This window comes from Papaver somniferum, chromosome 10, assembly GCF_003573695.1.
Source record: "Papaver somniferum cultivar HN1 chromosome 10, ASM357369v1, whole genome shotgun sequence".
NCBI lineage: Eukaryota > Viridiplantae > Streptophyta > Magnoliopsida > Ranunculales > Papaveraceae > Papaver > Papaver somniferum.
Window position 1 is genome coordinate 159,964,012 of NC_039367.1, and position 19,231 is coordinate 159,983,242.

At 37.6% G+C, this 19,231-nt stretch overlaps 2 protein-coding genes across 2 annotated transcripts; one reads left to right on the plus strand and one right to left on the minus strand.

The window, feature by feature from the left end:
- The first annotated feature begins 441 nt into the window (after positions 1-441).
- LOC113316714 (zinc finger protein ZAT9-like) lies at positions 442-1,533 on the plus strand. The gene has a single exon (XM_026564860.1). The coding sequence runs from the start codon at positions 442-444 to the stop codon at positions 1,531-1,533; it is 1,092 nt and encodes a 363-aa protein (XP_026420645.1).
- A 1,385-nt stretch (positions 1,534-2,918) lies between these two features.
- Positions 2,919-5,194, minus strand: LOC113316715 (aspartate--tRNA ligase 2, cytoplasmic-like). The gene is made up of 3 exons (XM_026564861.1): positions 4,807-5,194; positions 4,554-4,699; positions 2,919-3,017 (listed from the first exon to the last, which is right to left on the minus strand). The coding sequence occupies exons 1-3, from the start codon at positions 5,192-5,194 to the stop codon at positions 2,919-2,921; spliced, it is 633 nt and encodes a 210-aa protein (XP_026420646.1).
- Between the last annotated feature and the right edge of the window lie 14,037 nt (positions 5,195-19,231).

Consider the following 19,231-nt stretch of genomic DNA (forward strand, 5'->3'; position numbering starts at 1 on the left):
TATTGTCTCCGATTCTGGACCGGCTTAAAATATTATTTAAGAGAGTTTATTAAATAATTGAATATTAATTAATTGAGTTTCTACGCTAACTGAAAAGAAGATGAGAAATGAAAGGATAATCAAGGGATATTCAATAAGTCAAAGTAGGGTCTTCAAACCAAATTCAATTAAATATCAACCGTTAGATTCTATTATGGAGGGATGTTCCTAAAGTCTCCCCATGTGGGTTCTGTAGTTGCTTAAGAATCAGAACCCCTTGTTGGCTTGTTCTTGGTCGCTCTGTTTCTTGAGATCTAATTTCAGTTCAATTTCAAAGATTTCAGTTTTTCTTAATCTGGGGTTTTCTTAGTTACTCTGTTTCTTTATGCAAATCGGATACAAAATTAAAGGGAATTAAAAATTGAGGTTAGATTGTTTTTGGTTTTTTGGTTGGAGTGAATAATGGAAGAAATTCAAGAAAACAATTTTTTTTGCAAATTCTGTTATAAGTCTTTTCCTTGCGGTAGGTCTTTAGGTGGTCACATGAGATCTCATATCAAGAAAACTAAAGAATACAAGATACTTCCTTCATCTTCTTCTTCTATTGTTCTTGATGATGGTAATCGAAACGGAAGTACTTTCATGGTGGAAACTGCTGAACCTAGTGCTGGTGTATATGAATTAAGAGAAAATCCTAAAAAGAGCTGGAGATTGAGCGATTTAAGTGACGATAAAGCTCTACTTGGTGATGAAGGAGAAGAGGATTCATGGACTACTATTGATAATGAAGCTGCTGTTCCTGATCATCTATTGAAGAAGAGAAAAAGAACAGCTAGGTACGATTCTACTACTAGTTCATCTTCATCATTTTCTTTAGTGAATGATTACAGTAACTTAGAAATTGAGCAAGAACAAGAAGAGGTAGCTATTTGTTTGATGATGTTATCTAGAGATGTCGGATATTGGGGTGGTTTAGATTCAGTTGTAGAATCTTCTGGTAATAATTTCGGGTTCAAGAAAGTAGAATCACAAGATTCTGTTGATGGGTTTTATAAGAAAGATGATTTTAAGAAGCTGACGAAGAACCATACCAAAGTTGTATTTAAGGTGTTTGATGATTATGTTGAATTAGGAAAATACCAATGCACAACTTGCAACAAGATATTCCATTCTTACCAAGCTCTCGGTGGTCACAAGTCCAGACAAACGAAGCTCAAAAGCTGTTTTTCGTCGAAAATCGAGAGCAGCTACGAAACTAGGATGGAAACAGAAGTTTCCCATCATTCTACTGCTGCTGAAAGTGAACCCACGAAACCTTTCATCCTTGATATCCCAGTTGTGAAAGAGAGGAAACTTAGCTGCATTGTCAAGAAGGGTGAAAAACATGAATGTCCAATCTGTTTCAAGGTTTTCTCATCTGGGCAAGCTTTAGGTGGTCATAAAAGGTCTCATCTGGTTAAAACCGTTGAAATTCAGACTACTACAATTCCACAACAGCAACCCGAAATGAACGATCTACTTAATCTTTATCTTCCTGCTCCAATTGAAGAATAAACCAAAGATCAAATCGGGTTTAATCAGCGGTGTTTTTTTTTTTTTTTGATCAACAAAATCAGGGGTGGGTTGAAACGGATCTTGGTAAGTTAGGTTGAGCAGCCTCTGAGTATGATCTCTCATTAAGTAAGCATTACTGCATGTTGGTTTCGGTTTCTTTCGCGTTGCAAGAGTGTACAAAAGAAGTTGGTGAATTACTATTTCATTGATTCTTTACTGATTCATTATCCTTGGCCGAGGTAATAAATAGAAGTTACATTATGCTTCTTTAATTTTGAACATAGCTCCCAATTTTTGTAAATGTCAACTCCATTACATTGTTGGATTCTTGGAGTTTTAATACTAGTATCATTGAATCTTATAAGTTAAGAAATCAGTTCGAACTCGAATACCTATATATGTTTGGTTTGTCATACTTCCAAGTCTCCCAACAAACTGTCACCTGATCATCTTCAGACTAAGTTCATTCAAATATACAAATCCCTTCGTTCTTAACTTTGACTGAAACCACTTGAATTCATTGTCTCCTCATTTCTCTAAAGACATGGAATTCAATCACATTTGTTACTTGTACAGATTGGTTGTGGGCTCACTACTAAGGTTAGAGTAACTTGAAGCCATGTGGAAACAGCTTGGAAACAGAACCTTCGAAAACAATGCTACAGATTTTTTATTATTGTTTTAGGACAAGATGACATGTGAGGAAGTTTAAGGCGGTTGCATAGTCACATACCATACAGGAACATGACAACCCATATTCCTCACTTTTCATATGTTTCCTGTCTTTAACAGACTAGACTAGATAGTTAGTTACTACTGAGAGGAGCACTTGTAGTGAGTCTAGCGTGACTACTGATAATAGACTTTTGTTTATTCTCTATTATTGTTGTTGCTTCTTGGTGGGATTTAGTATCAAGTCCAACTTGTTTGATTAAAGAACCAAAATATAAGTATTAACCTGAAAATGGATCTCTAATTCTTATTAACAAGGAGTTCTTAGGTGTGAGTTTTTGCTCTTTACAGCGTCAGTAGAAAAGCGACAAATATGTGAAAGAAGTAATTTTTATTGAGCAACAAATATATAGAAAAAAAGGCACTTTTTATTACTCATTTTTAAGACTTATACATCAAAGGATAATAAATCACACAATTCTGTTGATGAGTTCTATGAGAAAGATGATTTTAAGAACCCGAAGATCCAAATGGGATTTGTATTCAATGTTTATGAGAATTGGGAACACAATCTACTAGTAAAGATAGAGTTCGTTGTACTAGTAAGCCTGAACTAGTGAAGAATTTGGGCAGAGAAGGTGATTCAGTAAAGAGGATAAATTTTGAAGTATTGGATTCAGAAATCGGCAAATCTAAATACCAATTGAGAGCAGCTATGAAGCAGAAGTTTCCCACGATCCTACTGCTGCTGAAAGTGAGGGAATTAAACCTTTCAGTACTGAAACCCCGGTTAAGAAAGTGAAGGAACTTAGCTGCATTGTTAAGAAGAGTAAAACACATGAGTGTCCAATCTGTGGACAAGCTTTAGGTGGTCATAAAAGGTCTCATCTGCAGGTTAAAAATACTGGAATCCAAACTACCACAATTCCGCTTCCGCAACAGCTACCGGAAATGCATAATCTACTTAATATTAATCTTCCTTCTCTAATTGAAAAGGAAACCAAAGATCAAAATGGTTTAGTCCTTGGTAGTACATGAGCCTCCTGTACAGTCCATGCAAGCTGGTGAATTACTATGTTTTTTGATTCATTACTGATTCAAGTATTCAACAAATATTATCCTTCTCGCGCGGAGGTAATAAATAGAAGTTACAATATGCTTCTGTGATTTAGAACATACTGTATCTCTCATTTTTGTAAATTTCAACATCATTACCTTCTTGAATGTTAAATTTTCTTCTACTGGTTCATCTCTTATGAAATAAAAACTCCTTCATAAGAGCATCAGTTATGTCTTAAGACTAACAGCATGTTTGGTTCAAGAATTGGATTCTTGGTAATCCAGTTCTGGGGGAATATGGCCAATTCCTTGAACCAGACAACACAAATCAACTTTTAGTAATTAAGAATTTTGATTCCTAGGAATCCAATTCTCTCCAAAATAATAGATTTCTATTGCATTGGTCTAATACTGCAATGGAATTGGATAATGGGGAAAAGTAAATGAACCAACTCTAACTTTTTGGTTTTGAATTTAATTCCAAGAATTGGATTACCCCATATAATCGAATTCCTAGGATTCTAATTCTTCCAACCAAACGAGGTGCAAGTTCATTCATGTCAAGTATTACCATAGGAAGTTAACCGTTTGGCTAGCTGCGATCTTGTCTAGACATATTTAGTTAAGCGTTATCTCAAAATCACTTACACTGATCCCATTTTTCTCAAAGACATGGAACTCGGTCACATTTACTGTTGGTACAAACTGGTTGTGGGCTCACCACCATGGTTAGAGTTCCTCGAAATCATGTAAAAAAAGCACCCTGAACAGATTTTTATCACTGTATAGTGTTAATACAAGATGGTATGTCAGGAAGTTCAAGGTGGTTGCGTCGAAAACATGACAACCCGTAGTCCTTGCTTTTCATATGTTTCATGCCTTTTTCTTTCTCATCTCTGTTGAATTTCTTTCCTTCAACATCCTCTAACAGACAGACTAGATTAATTGGATTATTAGTCACTAAGCTTTACATCAACCTTGGCAAAATGTCTTGACCAGCTGTGAAAACAAAAATTTCTCGAATTAATAGTTTTGAGTCTTGACCAGTGAAAGATCAAAGGAAAATAGGAGGAATCAATCATGTGCATTGGTTAGTAGATGTGCCTACTACGGCTGTGGACACAAGTTATGCCTTGGAATGAAAAACAGTATCAACTATCAAGTATATATTCAGCAACAAATATATTGAAAAAAAAAATACAAAAGAAGAACAAACTACGGAGTGATCCTTTTCGCAACCGAAAAGCTAAATTTCGTGAATGTTGTTTTAAACCACAGAAAAGCATCACCACTCTCTCCAACCCAACTCCAAATCCACCATGTGGGGCTGTACCGTTTCGAAATGCATCAATATATGCTTCAATAGACTTCGGATCAATTCCACAACTCTGTGCTCTAGTACTCAAGAGCTCGGGATCATGCACACGTTGGCTTCCTGAAATGATCTCCTCACCGCGAATAAATACATCAAATGAATTGCTGTATGTAGGGTCGTCATAAGATGGCATGGTGTAAAATGGTGAAGAATATAGAACTCAGTACCATATTTTTCAAGTACTAGCTTTCCTAACTTCCTTTTCAATTCTGTATTTAAATCACCAAGAGGATTAACTTCAACATCAGCTTCCTTCAACATTTGAACCCCTTCTTCGAAAGTCAGTCTCAGAGTCTTCCTTAGGTACTTTAGTGGTTCAATGGGATACTGGTTCCCAATGGCCTCAAGTTCTTTCTTGCATTTCTCATTCAAACTGTCAAACATTGCAACAAATAGGCCGTCTACGATGTCCATCACCTCAGAATAATGCTCTTTAATTTCCATTTCCAAATCAAGACCAATAAATTCACACAAGTACATGAGGTTATGGGATTTCTCCGCCCTGAAAACAGAGTCAAACTCAAAGACACTCCCGAAACCCCAACAAATTACCATCTGTTTGTGAAAATTTGTTGGCGCAATGCGGAAATGTGATGGGTTTATGAAAATGAATTTAGGAAGAGAGGTTGGTTAATTGAAAGGTGAGGCTTATATTAATATGAAAATGAAAATATTACAAGAGGCTTGTGTAGCAGCTTTGGCTTACACTAGTTGTTTACAAAGAGCCACTTTGGCTCTTACTCTAAACTCTAGCTCTCACTCTATCTCTTGTTTACTCACTTGAGTTTTTGATTGTTGTTGGATGATCCCAAATGAATCCATTCTATGCCTATTTATAGGCTTCATGACCGACTATTTACTTCTCTAGATAGTTCTATCTAGACTCTTCTTTACACTCTCAACTTAGATATTACAAGAAAATTCTAGAGAAAAGAATTCTCTAGATAATACTTGATGTAAAGAAGGCCTAGAAGATTCTAGCATGTATTGGGTTTTATTTAGTTTAGATGATTATTGGGCTTTACTTATTGGGATTTCTAGAATAGTCACAAATTACTTATGTTTTTAACACCCCCTCTTAATTTGTGATGTTAAGCTTTTCACTAAAATGATTGAATTTGTCCACTGTGACTGCTTTTGTGAAGATGTCGGCATTTTGTTCTTGTGTTGGACAAAATTGGAGCTCAATTTCCTTGTTTTCTACCAGTTCTCTGATGAAGTGGTGTCGTAGATCTATATGCTTCGTCCGTCCGTGGAAGACTGGATATTTTATCATAGAAATTGTAGACATATTGTCACAGTAGATAGCCGTCGGCTGCTTTTGCCTTTGTTGTAGGTCGGTCATTATTCTTCTCAACCATACTGCTTCACATGCTGCACTTGTTAATGCTATGTACTCTGCTTCGGCTGATGATAGTGCCACCGTACTTTGCTTTTTAGAACTCCAAGAGATAACTTTTGTTCCCATACAGAAAACATATCCCGATGTGCTTTTTCGATCTTCAATAGAACCTTCCCAATCGTTATCTGTGAAGCCAATTAAATCATTGTCTTTTTCTCTTGTATACTTGATGCCAAAATTCTTTGTTCCCTTGATATATCGAAGAATTCTCTTTGTAGCGGCATAGTGTAATTTGCTTGGCTCGCTCATGAACCGAGAAAAAATGCTGGTTGCATTGACTATGTCTGGCCTTGTATTTGTTAAGTAGATCAGTGAGCCAACTAGACTTCTGAATAAGGTTGGATCAACTTTTGTCGCTCCATCATTTTTTACCAATTTATCATTGGTACCCATTGGAGTTGCAATTGGTTTGCAATCCATCATGTTGAACCTTTTCAGTAAGTCTCCTGCATATTTTTCTTGGGAAATGAATATTTCTTCTGGAGATTGTTTTACTTGAATCCCAAGAAAATATCGCATAAGTCCTAAGTCTGTCATCTCATATTCTTTCATCATGTCCTTCTTAAATTTTTCTTCCATCTCTTGTTTTGTACTGGCATAAATTAAATCATCGACGTAGAGACAGACGATTAGAAATTATGTACCTTGTTTTTTGATGTAGAGTGATGGCTCACTTGGACTTTTCTCAGATCCATTATCTCGGAAATACTTGTCGATTTTGTTGTTCCATGCACGCGGTGCTTTCTTGAGACCATATAGTGCTTTGCGGAGACGATATACCATTTTTTCTTTTCCTTTGTGGACATATCCTTGAGGTTGTTCGACGTACACCTCTTCTTCAAGTTCTCCGTTTAGGAACGCCGACTTTATATCCAATTGGTAGACCTTCATTTTTAGTTGAGCTGCCAAAGCTAACACCATTCGGATTGTTTCCATGCGAGCGACTGGGGCGAATGTCTCGTAGTAGTCAATTCCTGATTGCTGGGAATATCCTTTTGCAACTAGCCTTGCCTTATGCTTTTGAATTGAACCGTCTTTATTATACTTTTTCTTGTAGACCCATTTCAGACCAATTATTTCTTTATCAATTGGCTGATTGACAAGCTCCCGTGTCTTATTTTTCTCGATCACTCGCATTTCTTCGTCCATGGCATGTCTCCATTTTTCTTCTTTTGCCGCTTCCTCATATTTTTGAGGTTCTAGTGCTATAAATGCACAATTAGATGTATCATAAATATCTCTTAGGGAACACACCTTTCTAGGTGGGGCACTTGCTTCCGATGAAATTGGACTTTGTTGTGTTGGACTAGGAGATCGCGGGCTTGCTGGTGGTGTACTTTCTTCTGGACGTGGCTGATCTGGCTCTTCTTCGATGAGTAGTGGCAACTCGTAGTTGTCTGCTTCATCATTCCAATACCATGATTTGAATTCATCAAAAATAACATCTCTTGAAATTACCAGTTCCTTTGTATGTGGCTTTAGAAGTCTATATGCTTTAGACTCTTCGCTGTATCCGATGAATATTAGCTTTTCTCCTTTTTCATCGAACTTTTATCTATGTTGGAATGGAATATGTGAGTATGTTACGCAACCAAAAATTCTGAAAGAAGTTACCTCGGGATTTTTCTTATGCCAAGCTTCATATGGAGTTTTGTTGAGAACTGCTTTTGTTGGCGAACGATTAAGGATGTAGATCGCCGTGTTGACTGCTTCTACCCAGTAACTGTTGGGTAGCTTCCTTGCTTTCAACATGCTGCGAGCCATTTCCAGGATTGTACGATTTTTTCTTTCCGCGACGCCGTTTTGTTGTGGAGTGTATCGGACGGTAAGCTCCTTCTTACCGTTTTCTTTGCAGTAGTTGATAAACTCATTTGAGGTCAATTCTCCACCACGGTATGTACGGAAAACCTTTAGTTGGTAACCACTTTGCTTCTCTGCCAACTCCTTAAACTCTAGGAATTTAGGGAATGTCTCAGACTTTTGCTCGAGAATATACACCCGCATCATCCTGGTATAATCATCCACGAATAGGAGAAAATATCTTCTGTTGTTGAGTGAAGTTGTTCTTGTCGGACCGCAGATATCGGCGTGCACCAATTCGAGGGGCCTTCTTGCTCTCCACGATTTATTTGTAAATGGAAATCTATGGAACTTTCCAAGAATACAACCTTCACATATTTTATCTCCACCACTGATATTGGGAAGACCAATTACCATGTTCTTTGATTTTAGAACCTTCAAGGATCTATAGTTGAGATGCCCGTACCTCAAATTCCATAACTTGCATTCATCAATCTGATTGGTACTCATTGCACAATTTTCAATTGATGGCATAGATAGAGGAAAGACAAAATTTCCTGACATTTTTACTTTTGCCACCAATTGCTTGTTAATTTTATCATAAATTGTGCATTCTCCGTCTTCGAAATGTAGTGAGTACCCCTTTCTTATAAGTTGTCCAACACTTAATAAATTTTGAGATAGGCCAAGAACATAAAGAACATCAGATATGTATCGAGTTTTACCTGAATTTGTACGTATGGATATAACTCCTCTTCCTTCAACATTCTGGAACTTTCCATCTCCGAACTTGACCTGTGGAATCTCTTGTTCCTCCAATTTTACGAAATATTCTTTGTTTCCTTTCATATGGCTGCTGCATCCTCTATCGACGTACCATATACCTTGTGCTTCTTGTTGCGAGGTGAGGCACGAATAAGATACTTTATTTTGAGAATCATTTGTCTCGAAATAGTTAGCTTCGTTAAGACAACAATCTTTTTCCATGTGATTTAATTTATCACATTTGGTGCACTTATATTTACAATTTTCGGTTGCATGGCCAAACTTTTTGCAAACATTGCAACGGAGATTTGAGGAGTAATTTTTTCCGTACCTTTGATTGTTGTTTCTGTAACCTCCTATTCCTCTTCCACGTCCGCGGTAAAAATTTCTGGGTCCTTAAGTTGACGTCGACCCTTCCTCGTACTGCGAGCTGGATGACGATCCTCCTCTGGAGCTTTCTTTTCTGGCTTCTGTATTTTTCTTCTCACTGAAATTTATTTTTGATTGAACTGCCTGCTCCAATGGTTGCTCCGCGAACCTATTTATTCTTTTCTCATGCGCCTCGAGTGAACCCATTAATTCATGTACCGAGAGAGTCGATAAATTTTTTGATTCTTCAATGGCAGCGACGATATGATCAAATTTGAATGGTAAGCTTCTTAATATCTTTTCTACCACTCTTTTATTTTCAATGGTATATCCATAACTACTGATTTGATTTACTATGCCAGTAACTCTTGAGAATAAGTTCTGGATAGTTTCATTTTCTTTCATAAGTAAATTATCAAAATCTCGCCATAAATTTTGTAGTTTAATGGAGATTACCTTTTATGATACTTGGAATGCTACTTTGAGAATATTCCAGGCCTCCTTTGAAGTTTTCGCCACCGAAATTCGAGGCAAAATAGCTTTTCTTACGCCCTGTTTTAGAAACAGTAGTGCTTTAGCATCTTTCTTCTATTTTCCTTATACTTCTTTTTTTCTGCGTCCGTCCATGATGACAGAGTTTCTGCTGAGCGAGATTGTTAGTTGTTGAAGACTAATTAATTATTTCCTAAAGTTAGTCGTGGTTATTTAGGGAAGGGGTTTCCTAAACCGTTTAGGATTCTTGGTGGATAAGTTTGTAACCTATATAAATAGGTAATTAGGCCTTGTAGAATTAGATTGTGTAGAAAACGATTGAGAGATCGGTGAGATATTTCTTGTATATCTTTTAGGGCTAAAGTTAGGGTTTCGTTGTGAGAGCATATTGGTGAGGAACAATAGACAAGGTTATCGTCTCGGGTAATTGTTGCAGTGTAACCAAGGGTTTGCTGGGATTCACACGACGTTGTAATAGTTTTTCTTCATAGTGGATTTGAGTTGGTGCGGCTCAAAATGGACGTAGACAATATATACAAGTTGTATGTATTGGTCGAACCACTATAAATCTTGTGTATTGTGAGTTGATTCATCTTTCTCGTATTTTATAGTTGCATGTGCTTGGTTTACTTATTATTCATAATAATATCTCAAGATATGTTATTCCGCGGTTGTCAGTGATTCCCTAAAAAAATGCTGACATTGATGTCATGAAAAATTGGGGCAGTCTTCCATCTTTTTAAAGTGTTCTTAGTAACGTGGAATTTTTCCATCGTTGGGAAAAGGTTTTATGGACAAGCAAGTGGTCTTAGATTATTATTCAAGAATGGGCACGTAGTACTAGTATGTTTCAGTCATATAATCATATCACATCACGTTTGGTATTAAGGCTACAATTTGTCTCGTGATTCGCCCATTTGATCGAATCCGACACTTCTCGAATGGCAGGAAGGACTTGCATAGTGAACATAAGTATACATGATAGAACATAAGTATCATTGCAACATTCCTATTACCAACCAAAAATGAGCTCTCCCCTCTCTCCTCCTCTCCCCTTCACCTGAATTGTCTCCCCACCCCGTAACGGCTACTTTACGTCTCTTTTAACGGATTTTTCTAGCCGTCGATCCCTAAATTCTTACCGGAAACCTCCAATATTTCTCTGTAAATGATTTTTCTCATCTAATATAAAGCCCCAACCATGAACACTACTCACAAATCTCACATTTGCAACTGTAATTGCATTACTAACACAACACAAATCTCAAATTTCACTCGAATCACAAAACCCATTCAAATCACAAAAATCTCAAAAATCACCTGCAACACTCAAATCACTGAATTCATAATTTACAAACAAAAGTATCAAACAGGAATCAATGCCCAAATCATCAAAGGTCATTCTGGCTTTTCTCCTGATTGTTATGGCACTAAAGCTTTGATCTTCATTACCAGGTGTAACACAGTTTCAACTTTTCTGGGTTCTTTTTCAAAAACCCATTCCCAATCTAGTCTACCACAGCATCTTTCAGTCTTACTGGAAATTTCTTATCATAAGCAACTTGCTACTAAATCCCTAATTTCTAGATTTAAATTACCCCGTTCCTCTACAAATTCAAATTCTCAAAGCAAGATACACATCCTAGAAAAGGCAGAAGTAATTTTTAGACAAAATTCTCAACAACTTCGTCTGAGTTTCTCTAGTATCAAAGCTCTTTGTGGAATCAGCTGGACTTCTACACCTTTTTCCCCTGGTATATATCAGTGTACTAATTTGGCTATTTTGACTAAACTTCCTGGAGGTGAGTACTTAACTTTCTATCTGTTTGTTTCTCTATTCTATGCTCCTATTTTGATTTTCTACAATTTACCAAAAGCATATGCATTCTATTGCCTGTTAGTACTACCAAGATCCTTAATACTGACTTTTTTATGAACCTTATTAGCACTCAAGACTTTCAATTTTGGGGAAATTGGCCAATTCTTAACATGCTTCTAACTAGGAATCAGCTGCATTCCGCTACTTCTCCATTCAATAGAAATAATAACCTGAACATAGTATTACACATTACCAAATTATTCTTAAAATATATTCATAAACTGGTTAGCATCATTGTTTTTCTGCATCAAACTAAAAGAAAAGTTTTCAGTTTATCTGGTACTACTAAATTCAGCATGTGCAGCTTGCCTAATCCTACCTGTTTAGTCTGCTTTTGTCCCCCCAGACTCAAGTGCAGCATCCCTCACATCCCTGACCATCACTGCTATATACACCCTCTCTACACCCCTTGCATCTGCCTCAGGAGGCAAAGTTTCATCAGCCGGCAACACAAGAAGCTGGGGCTCCTCTCCTCGCATAGCACTAGCCTTTGCAGCTCTGTAGATTTGAACCACAATCCTAGAATCAACTCCAATAATTACATGCTCATCTCGAGGAACTTCAAAAGGATGTGTGACTTCTCCAGATCCAGTCTGAGACACCTCGGTTACATCCTGAGCCATCTGCCTAAGTGTGGGAGAAATAATGAACAAATTGGGGAATGTTATCTGACCTGGTTCAGGTGGCATTATAGCGTTGATCCGAATATGATCCTTGGCAGGATCGGGTATAGGAGCAGAAAAGAAACCCTGCTGAGTTCCCCCACAAACAATCCTCTCATCATCTACCAATACAATGCCTTCCCTTATCACCCGGCGACCCTTTATGGGATGCAGAGAAAACACAACCCACCCATCCCTTACACCCACAAGTTCACCATTCTGAATTCGGCCTTGCTTGACCTGCTGCGGTGGTCTCCCTCTCCTTGCAGTTGCATACACAACCCTTTCACCATTGACTGCTCTCTCACCTCTAAAACCAGACATCCTACCACCAAAACCTGCTCTCCCATACATCGCACCAGAAATATATTGCAATTCATGCATGTTATAGCCAGAAAAACCTTCATTTATCCTTGCAGTCACAACCTACAAATTTCAATTACCAGACCACAAACATCACTCAAATTGATTAAATGCATGGAAGTTAAAACTATACCCAAGAATATCTTGATTTACAAAGAACTTTACCTGCTCTATTTGAGGGATTTCAACAGTCTGCTCTTCCTGAGGCTCGACTTGGGCTCCTCTCTGCTTCTCATGCTCATCTTCCTGGGGTCGCATATTTGCATCCATCCTCCTATTGCTTGGATATTTCAACGAGGAGACTGGTATAGAAATGTTGTTCGACAGAATGATTTTACAGGAACACTCCTTTTCTCTCAGAGAAAACTGATCAAGAAACTGATTGAAATTACCTTCTTAGCGGTTTTAATCAATTTAAGAAGAGAAAAAACCTCTCAATCACAACCGTCAAAAATCCTCGGGAGTTACCAGACTTGCAGCATTAACTCCCGGTCTTGCAACTTGAGGCGCATGATCAAGCCTACTGACATCATTACTTGGCCTACTACAAGTAAAGAACCATCATTGTCCCATGCAAGGAGGCAACAGACACCTGGGAAGAATTCTCTTTCCACGTCAACGGACCAGATTTTGAGTTAATGGATATGCAACATACCCACCCGACAAGACCAGATACAAAAACTATCTCAAACTTTCGAAATGACTCAGAAACTTTCAGCCGCTCAGATGCAAGCTGAAACAATCAAGATGACTCAAAAATTCTCAACAATGATAGGCATGCATCATGAGGGAAAACTTTCACTGGATTGGTTAGAGCAATACAGGAGTTGGCTGATTAGTTTCCTAACCCAGTTGGATAACGTCTACAAGTCTAGCTCAAATACTTCCAACAGCAAGTACAAGGACTACTTCAACTGCAACTCCAAGGACCAATTCAAAGACAACCTCTTCATCAAAGACAAAGAACAAATCCAACTTGTGTCAACATTTCAAAATGCAGCTAGACAAGTCGTTCTCAGTCATTATGAAAAATACACAATTAGTATCTACTACCCCCAATGGGAAGGACAAGGTGAATCCCTAAACACTTTAAATAACAATTTAATTGTCCTGGTATGCAGGTACATGAGCCAGAAACCATTAGTCACGAGATCCAGCAACAACTATCACCAACTGAACTACAAAGTGATGTTCACACCAACAGATCGGTATCTATCAAAACCAATTTGGACTAACTTGATTACAACCCACAATCATGTTCAAAGGGCCAACTTTACTGACATTTGCAAGAATCATTTTCAAATTAAATCTTGGGTTGATGCCCCCACACTTCCATTGCTGGCCCTGCCTTATTATAATACACTTTGGTAAATATACCTACTGGTTCATATCCGTTTACTACCCACAAATGGATTCCTCATCAAATTCCTCAAACCCAACCATTGAAAATCTTGTTGATCAGATGAACAAAACCATCAATATGCCTGAAGCAGATCTCTACCCTAAGGTTTTCTTAAATCTTGACAACATTAGAGCCAAGAAACCTTTAGACTGGAAATGGTGCTTCATTAAAAAACTCTGCAGCAATATCTGTTATGAAACATCCAGAATCAGCACATTCATCAACAACAACTGGGAATTTAATGGTAGAGTTGAATTAGATATTTGAAATAGAAGAAGGAATTTTTTCATTCTCAGACTCACCCAGAAAGTCATGCAAAAAAGGAAGCGATCAGCTCAGGGTGCAGAGCCTATGGAAACCAATGAATCTGACAACAACAAAAGATTCAAGGACTACACAGAAAACTATGATGAACCTTTAGACTCAAGCATTCCCAATTTTACTAATGGTGCTTCTGGCTCATCAACACCAACCCCTGGGGTAATTTCATTCCCTCTCTTCTATCTTGGATTAAACTGCAAGCAACATTTTCTTTCCTCATTCTGTTACATCATAAGCTACTATGATACTATATCTAGGAGACCAACCTCTAAATATCCCCTTGTTTCCTATTTTTGGAAATTCTTTACTTCAATATCCTAGAACTTCCAAGGTCTAGGGAAACAACATACTAAGAATTACCTTAATGATATGTTGACCAAATTCAACCCTGATATCTGCTTCATATCTGAAACCAAACAGAAACATGGTAAACTCTTAAAATCTGTGAAACAACTTAATATCCATAATTTTTGGCATGTTAATCCTGGAGGGGCTAGTGGTACAGTTGGTGGATTAGTAATGATATGGAAGAAAAATCTTGATGTTGAAATTCTAGACTGTTCCATTAACCATATCAATGCTAAAATACAGCCTACCAGTGGCCCTCCCTGGCTCCTCACTGGTTACTATGGTAATCCTAATAACACTCAGTGTAAACTAAATTCTTGGAAAGTTTTGGAGAATATTTCTTCCAAGAACTCCCTCTCTTGGTTGGTTATTGGTGATCTAAACTTTATATTACATGATTTTGAAAAGTACAGTACCCAACCATTGGACAGTACTGAAGCTAATATTTTTAGTAACAAGATTATTGATTTGGATCTAAATGATTTAGGCAGCACTGGCTGTCCTTTCACTTGGATAAATAAGAGAAGTGGGTCTGCTCTTACTGAACAGAGATTGGATAGAGGATTAGCCACTGAATCCTGGCTCCTCCTATATCCAAACTCTACAATCACTAATCTTTTAGCTATTTGCTCTGATCACCATCCCATTTTGCTAAACACTAATCCTCACTGGAGTACTGGTAAAATCCCTTTCAAGTTCTTTGGTCCTTGTCTAGACCATAAGGATTGTAAGGATATCATCATTGAATGTTGGCAGAGGAACTTTTCTGGTTCTAGTGCTTTTCTAATTGCTAGAAAACTCAAAGAGGTCAAGCTGAAAATCAAAATCTGGAACAAAGAAGTTTATGGCAACATAAAGACAAACATTGAAGAAAGTAAGCAGCATCTGAATTGGCTACAAGAAAACTACTTCAATCTGGACAGAAGTAAAGCCTTACAAACTGCAATGAAAGTTCTCAGAGAATGGCAAGACATTGAAGAAAATTTTTGGAAAATCAAAAGCAGAGACCAATACATCAAATTGGGAGATAAGAATACAAGTTATTTCCACAGAATTAAAAAATGCAGATTAAGAAGGAACAAGATATATACCATCCAAGATAGTTCTAGAAACTGGATTGAAGACTACCAAGACATAAAGCAATGCTTCACCAACCACTTTTCAAAAATGGCTACTTCAGAATCACCTTCTATGAATACTGAAATCCTTAACCTCATTCCTACAGTCATAACCACTGAAGATAACAATAATCTCAATTTAATTCCTAAAGATAGTGAGGTCAAAGCTATTCTCTTCAGCATGGCCAAAGATAAAGCTCCAGGACCAGATGGCTTACCACCTAACTTCTTCCAATCAAATTGGGACATTATAGGATATGACCTAGTTAAAATGGTCCAACATTTCTTCAAGACTGGATACCTCCTCAAAGAAATGAACTCAACCTTCATATCCTTGATACCCAAAACTGATAACCCTACCAGTCCCAGCCACTTCAGACCCATTATCCTCTGTAACACAGCTTAAGAAATTATATCCAAACTTCTAGCCCAAAGAATGAAACCATATCTCAACAAAATCGTATCTCCCTACCAATCTGCTTTTATACCTGGAAGACAAATAACTGATAATATAGCAATTTCCCATGAAATTATCCATCACATGAGAACTATAAGAGGACTTAAAGGCAACAAAGGAAGTATGGGGATCAAGATTGATACGGATAAAGCTTTTGACAGAGTGGACTGGAATTTTCTTCATACAATTATGGTAAAAATTGGCTTCAACTCTGAATGGTGCAACAATATTATGCAATGCATATCCACTACTTCTACTGTTGTTCTAATAAATGGCTCTCCTGATAAATTATTTACCCCTTCTAGAGGACTCGGGCAAGGGGACCCCCTTTCTCCTTATCTGTTTCTTATATGTATGGAGGCCCTATCCATAACCTTATCCCATGCTGAAGAATTGGGTCTTATTTCTGGAGTAAAAATTTGCAGGAATGCCCCATCCATAAACCATCTCCTCTTTGTTGATGATTTTATGGTTTTCTGTAAGGCAAACACTATTGAAGCACAGAACCTCAAGGATATCCTCAACATTTTTGGAGATACTTCTGGCCAACTCATCAACTTCAGCAAATCAGGAGTCTTCTTCAGCAAGGACACTGACCCAGCTCTTATGCCCAATATCTGCAAGCTGCTTGAAGTTCAAATTCTTCCTACAAATTACAAGTATCTAGGCTCTCCTTTGTTTACCCAAAGAAGAAAGATCCAATCTTTCAAACCAGGAGTGGATAAGATGAAGAGAAACCTATCAAGTTGGAAGAATTCCCCACTAAACCCAGCTAGAAGAGAAGTTATAATAAAATCTGTCACCTCTACATCAAGCATCTATCAAATGAATTGCTTCAGAATCCCAAAGCAAACCTGTCAAGATATGAACAAATTACAAAGAGATTTATTCTGGGGAAAGAACCTGGAAAACCCCACATGCTACTACCCAAAAGCCTGGACTGCCATTTGCAAACCTAAGGAACTTGGTGGATTAGGTTTTATGAATAGGGAGCTTTTCAACAGTGTCATGATAAAAAAAATAGGATGGATATAGGATCAGGACAAGGATTCTCCCTGGTACTAACTTATGGATGCCAAATATTTATTGGGAAGAAATGTTCTCAGCATGAACACCAAAGCTAAGGATGGAGACTCCTGGATATGGAAAGGAGTTCTAGAAGGTATTCAGAACATTCATCAACATTGTGTATGGAGAATAGGCAATGGAAACACAATAAACATTTGGGAGGACTTATGGGTACCTACTTCAACTGACAAACTCATCAAGCCTACAAGCTGCCCAAATGATATCCAACTGCTAGCTCACCAAATGACAGTTCAAAGGGAATGGAATATTCAGCTCATACAACAAATCTTTAGTCCTGATACTGCTCAAGCTATCATTAATCTTGATATTCACCCCAGAGAAGAAGACAATATTCAATGGAATCTCAACAGCACATGAAAATTTTCTGTTAAAGCTCTATACAAAGCCAAAATAGAGAATCTCTATAGAAATGATCAAACAACAAGAGACTGGAGAGCTATATGGAATTTGGAAGTGGCACCAGCGGTCAAAATTTTTCTCTGGAAATGTGCTCATGAAATTCTTCCAACAAATGCCAAAAATGCAAGCATTCTCCACTATATTGATCCCATCTGCAAACTATGCAACTGCGGGGAGGAATCTATGACACACATGTTCCTCAACTGCCCTGCAGTCACTGAAGTCTGGCAGAAAATGTTAGGTGGAAATCATGGCTTATTTGACCACCATACTGTTTTCATGGACTGGTTTAATGCCTGGTTTCACAATGCTAACAACAGTCATAATGTCTGCATCTATGCAACCACCTGTTGGTTCATTTGGAAGGATAGATGTGATCTAGTTTTCCAAAACATCTCTCCTAATGCTAAGAATACTACTCTCAGCATTCAACAACATCTCTGCGATTATACTAGAATTCACAGGCTACATTGCCATGCCCTGAATACTCAGGGGCATTTCATTGAGAATGACCCCCATATAGCTACACCAGGAACTCATGTTGGGATCCAACATCACAAGCATACTTTTGCTTTCTTAATCAAAATCTGTACAATAAAGGATCCCAACACTTATCAGTTTTTCTCTGCCCTAACTATTACTGATTTTGCAGGCAACTATGTTGATAGCATAGGACACACAGGTCAGTGGGGAGCAAAAGGAGCCACATGAGGAGCAGAATTAGCCTTTCAATGGGCATAGGAAAAGCATCACATGAACATAGAAATACATGCTGAAACAAGTGAAATCCTGGAGCACTTCAACTCTCTCTACATCCAAGCAATCAAAGGAAGATTCATTAGAAACTACCACAAGGAAAAACAGACATCGAATGAAGAATCCCTATTACATATCAAACCTGTAACTTTTGTCTTATTGGGTCTTAAACTGTTACATAGAACCCAACATCCCCAAGATTTGAATTTGGTTATTACTTGTAAGAACCTTAGCAGTGGGCCATCCTATCCCAAATCGCCTCTAAGCGATGGTAATGTCTTTGAGTAGAAAAATATGAGGGTATTAGTAATCAGAGCTAATTATCTTCCGCGATAAAAAATTCTCTAATTAATTAACTCATTCTCCTAGAAAATATGGGTTATTACTAGTCTCCCTCGCGATGTTTCTGGTGCAACTTTATTTTTGGTGTTTTTTGTTCCATAATACCAAATGTTGAAATTATTAGACACATCTTATAACTCTAAGATGATAGTCCTACTATATATTATCGGGAAACCGAGGTTACGTTCATCTCGAACCGACATGTTTCTATATAAGTCAATTCCATGAAACACCCTACTTTAGATAACTTAGCTCGAATCCGTCTCTTACATCTTTAGATTAGCATGATCGAATAATACTAGCACGAATATATAATCAATACGATAATAGACAATCACACACGACACAAATATTACGTGGTTCACCTTTGTAGGCTACATCCACGGCCAAAACCACCCCGAGAATCTTCATTATCATAACAAGTTATTACATCGTCACACATCATATAATCAACTAGTTATATAACCCACTAGCGCTAAACGTTAGAAACAACAAGACATATTACGAAGAGTTACCTCTCCCTTTGTTCTTTTTTTCCATAAACCTTCACCACCATTGTTGCTTCGACTTTAGACAAGAACACGAAGAACATCATGAATTCTAGTTTCCCCCACATGAACCCTAGAAA

Bases quoted from the DNA above. Each gene is read 5' to 3' on its own strand.
- LOC113316715 (XM_026564861.1), bottom strand. From the start codon at position 5,194: ATGGTAATTTGTTGGGGTTTCGGGAGTGTCTTTGAGTTTGACTCTGTT. The intron at 4,700-4,806 runs GTACTGAGTTCT...AGATCATTTCAG, and splicing joins GCTAGTACTTGAAAAATATG to GAAGCCAACGTGTGCATGAT. The intron at 3,018-4,553 runs GTGATGCTTTTC...TTAACAATGCAG, and splicing joins GAGTTGGGTTGGAGAGAGTG to CTAAGTTCCTTCACTTTCTT.
- LOC113316714 (XM_026564860.1), top strand. From the start codon at position 442: ATGGAAGAAATTCAAGAAAACAATTTTTTTTGCAAATTCTGTTATAAG.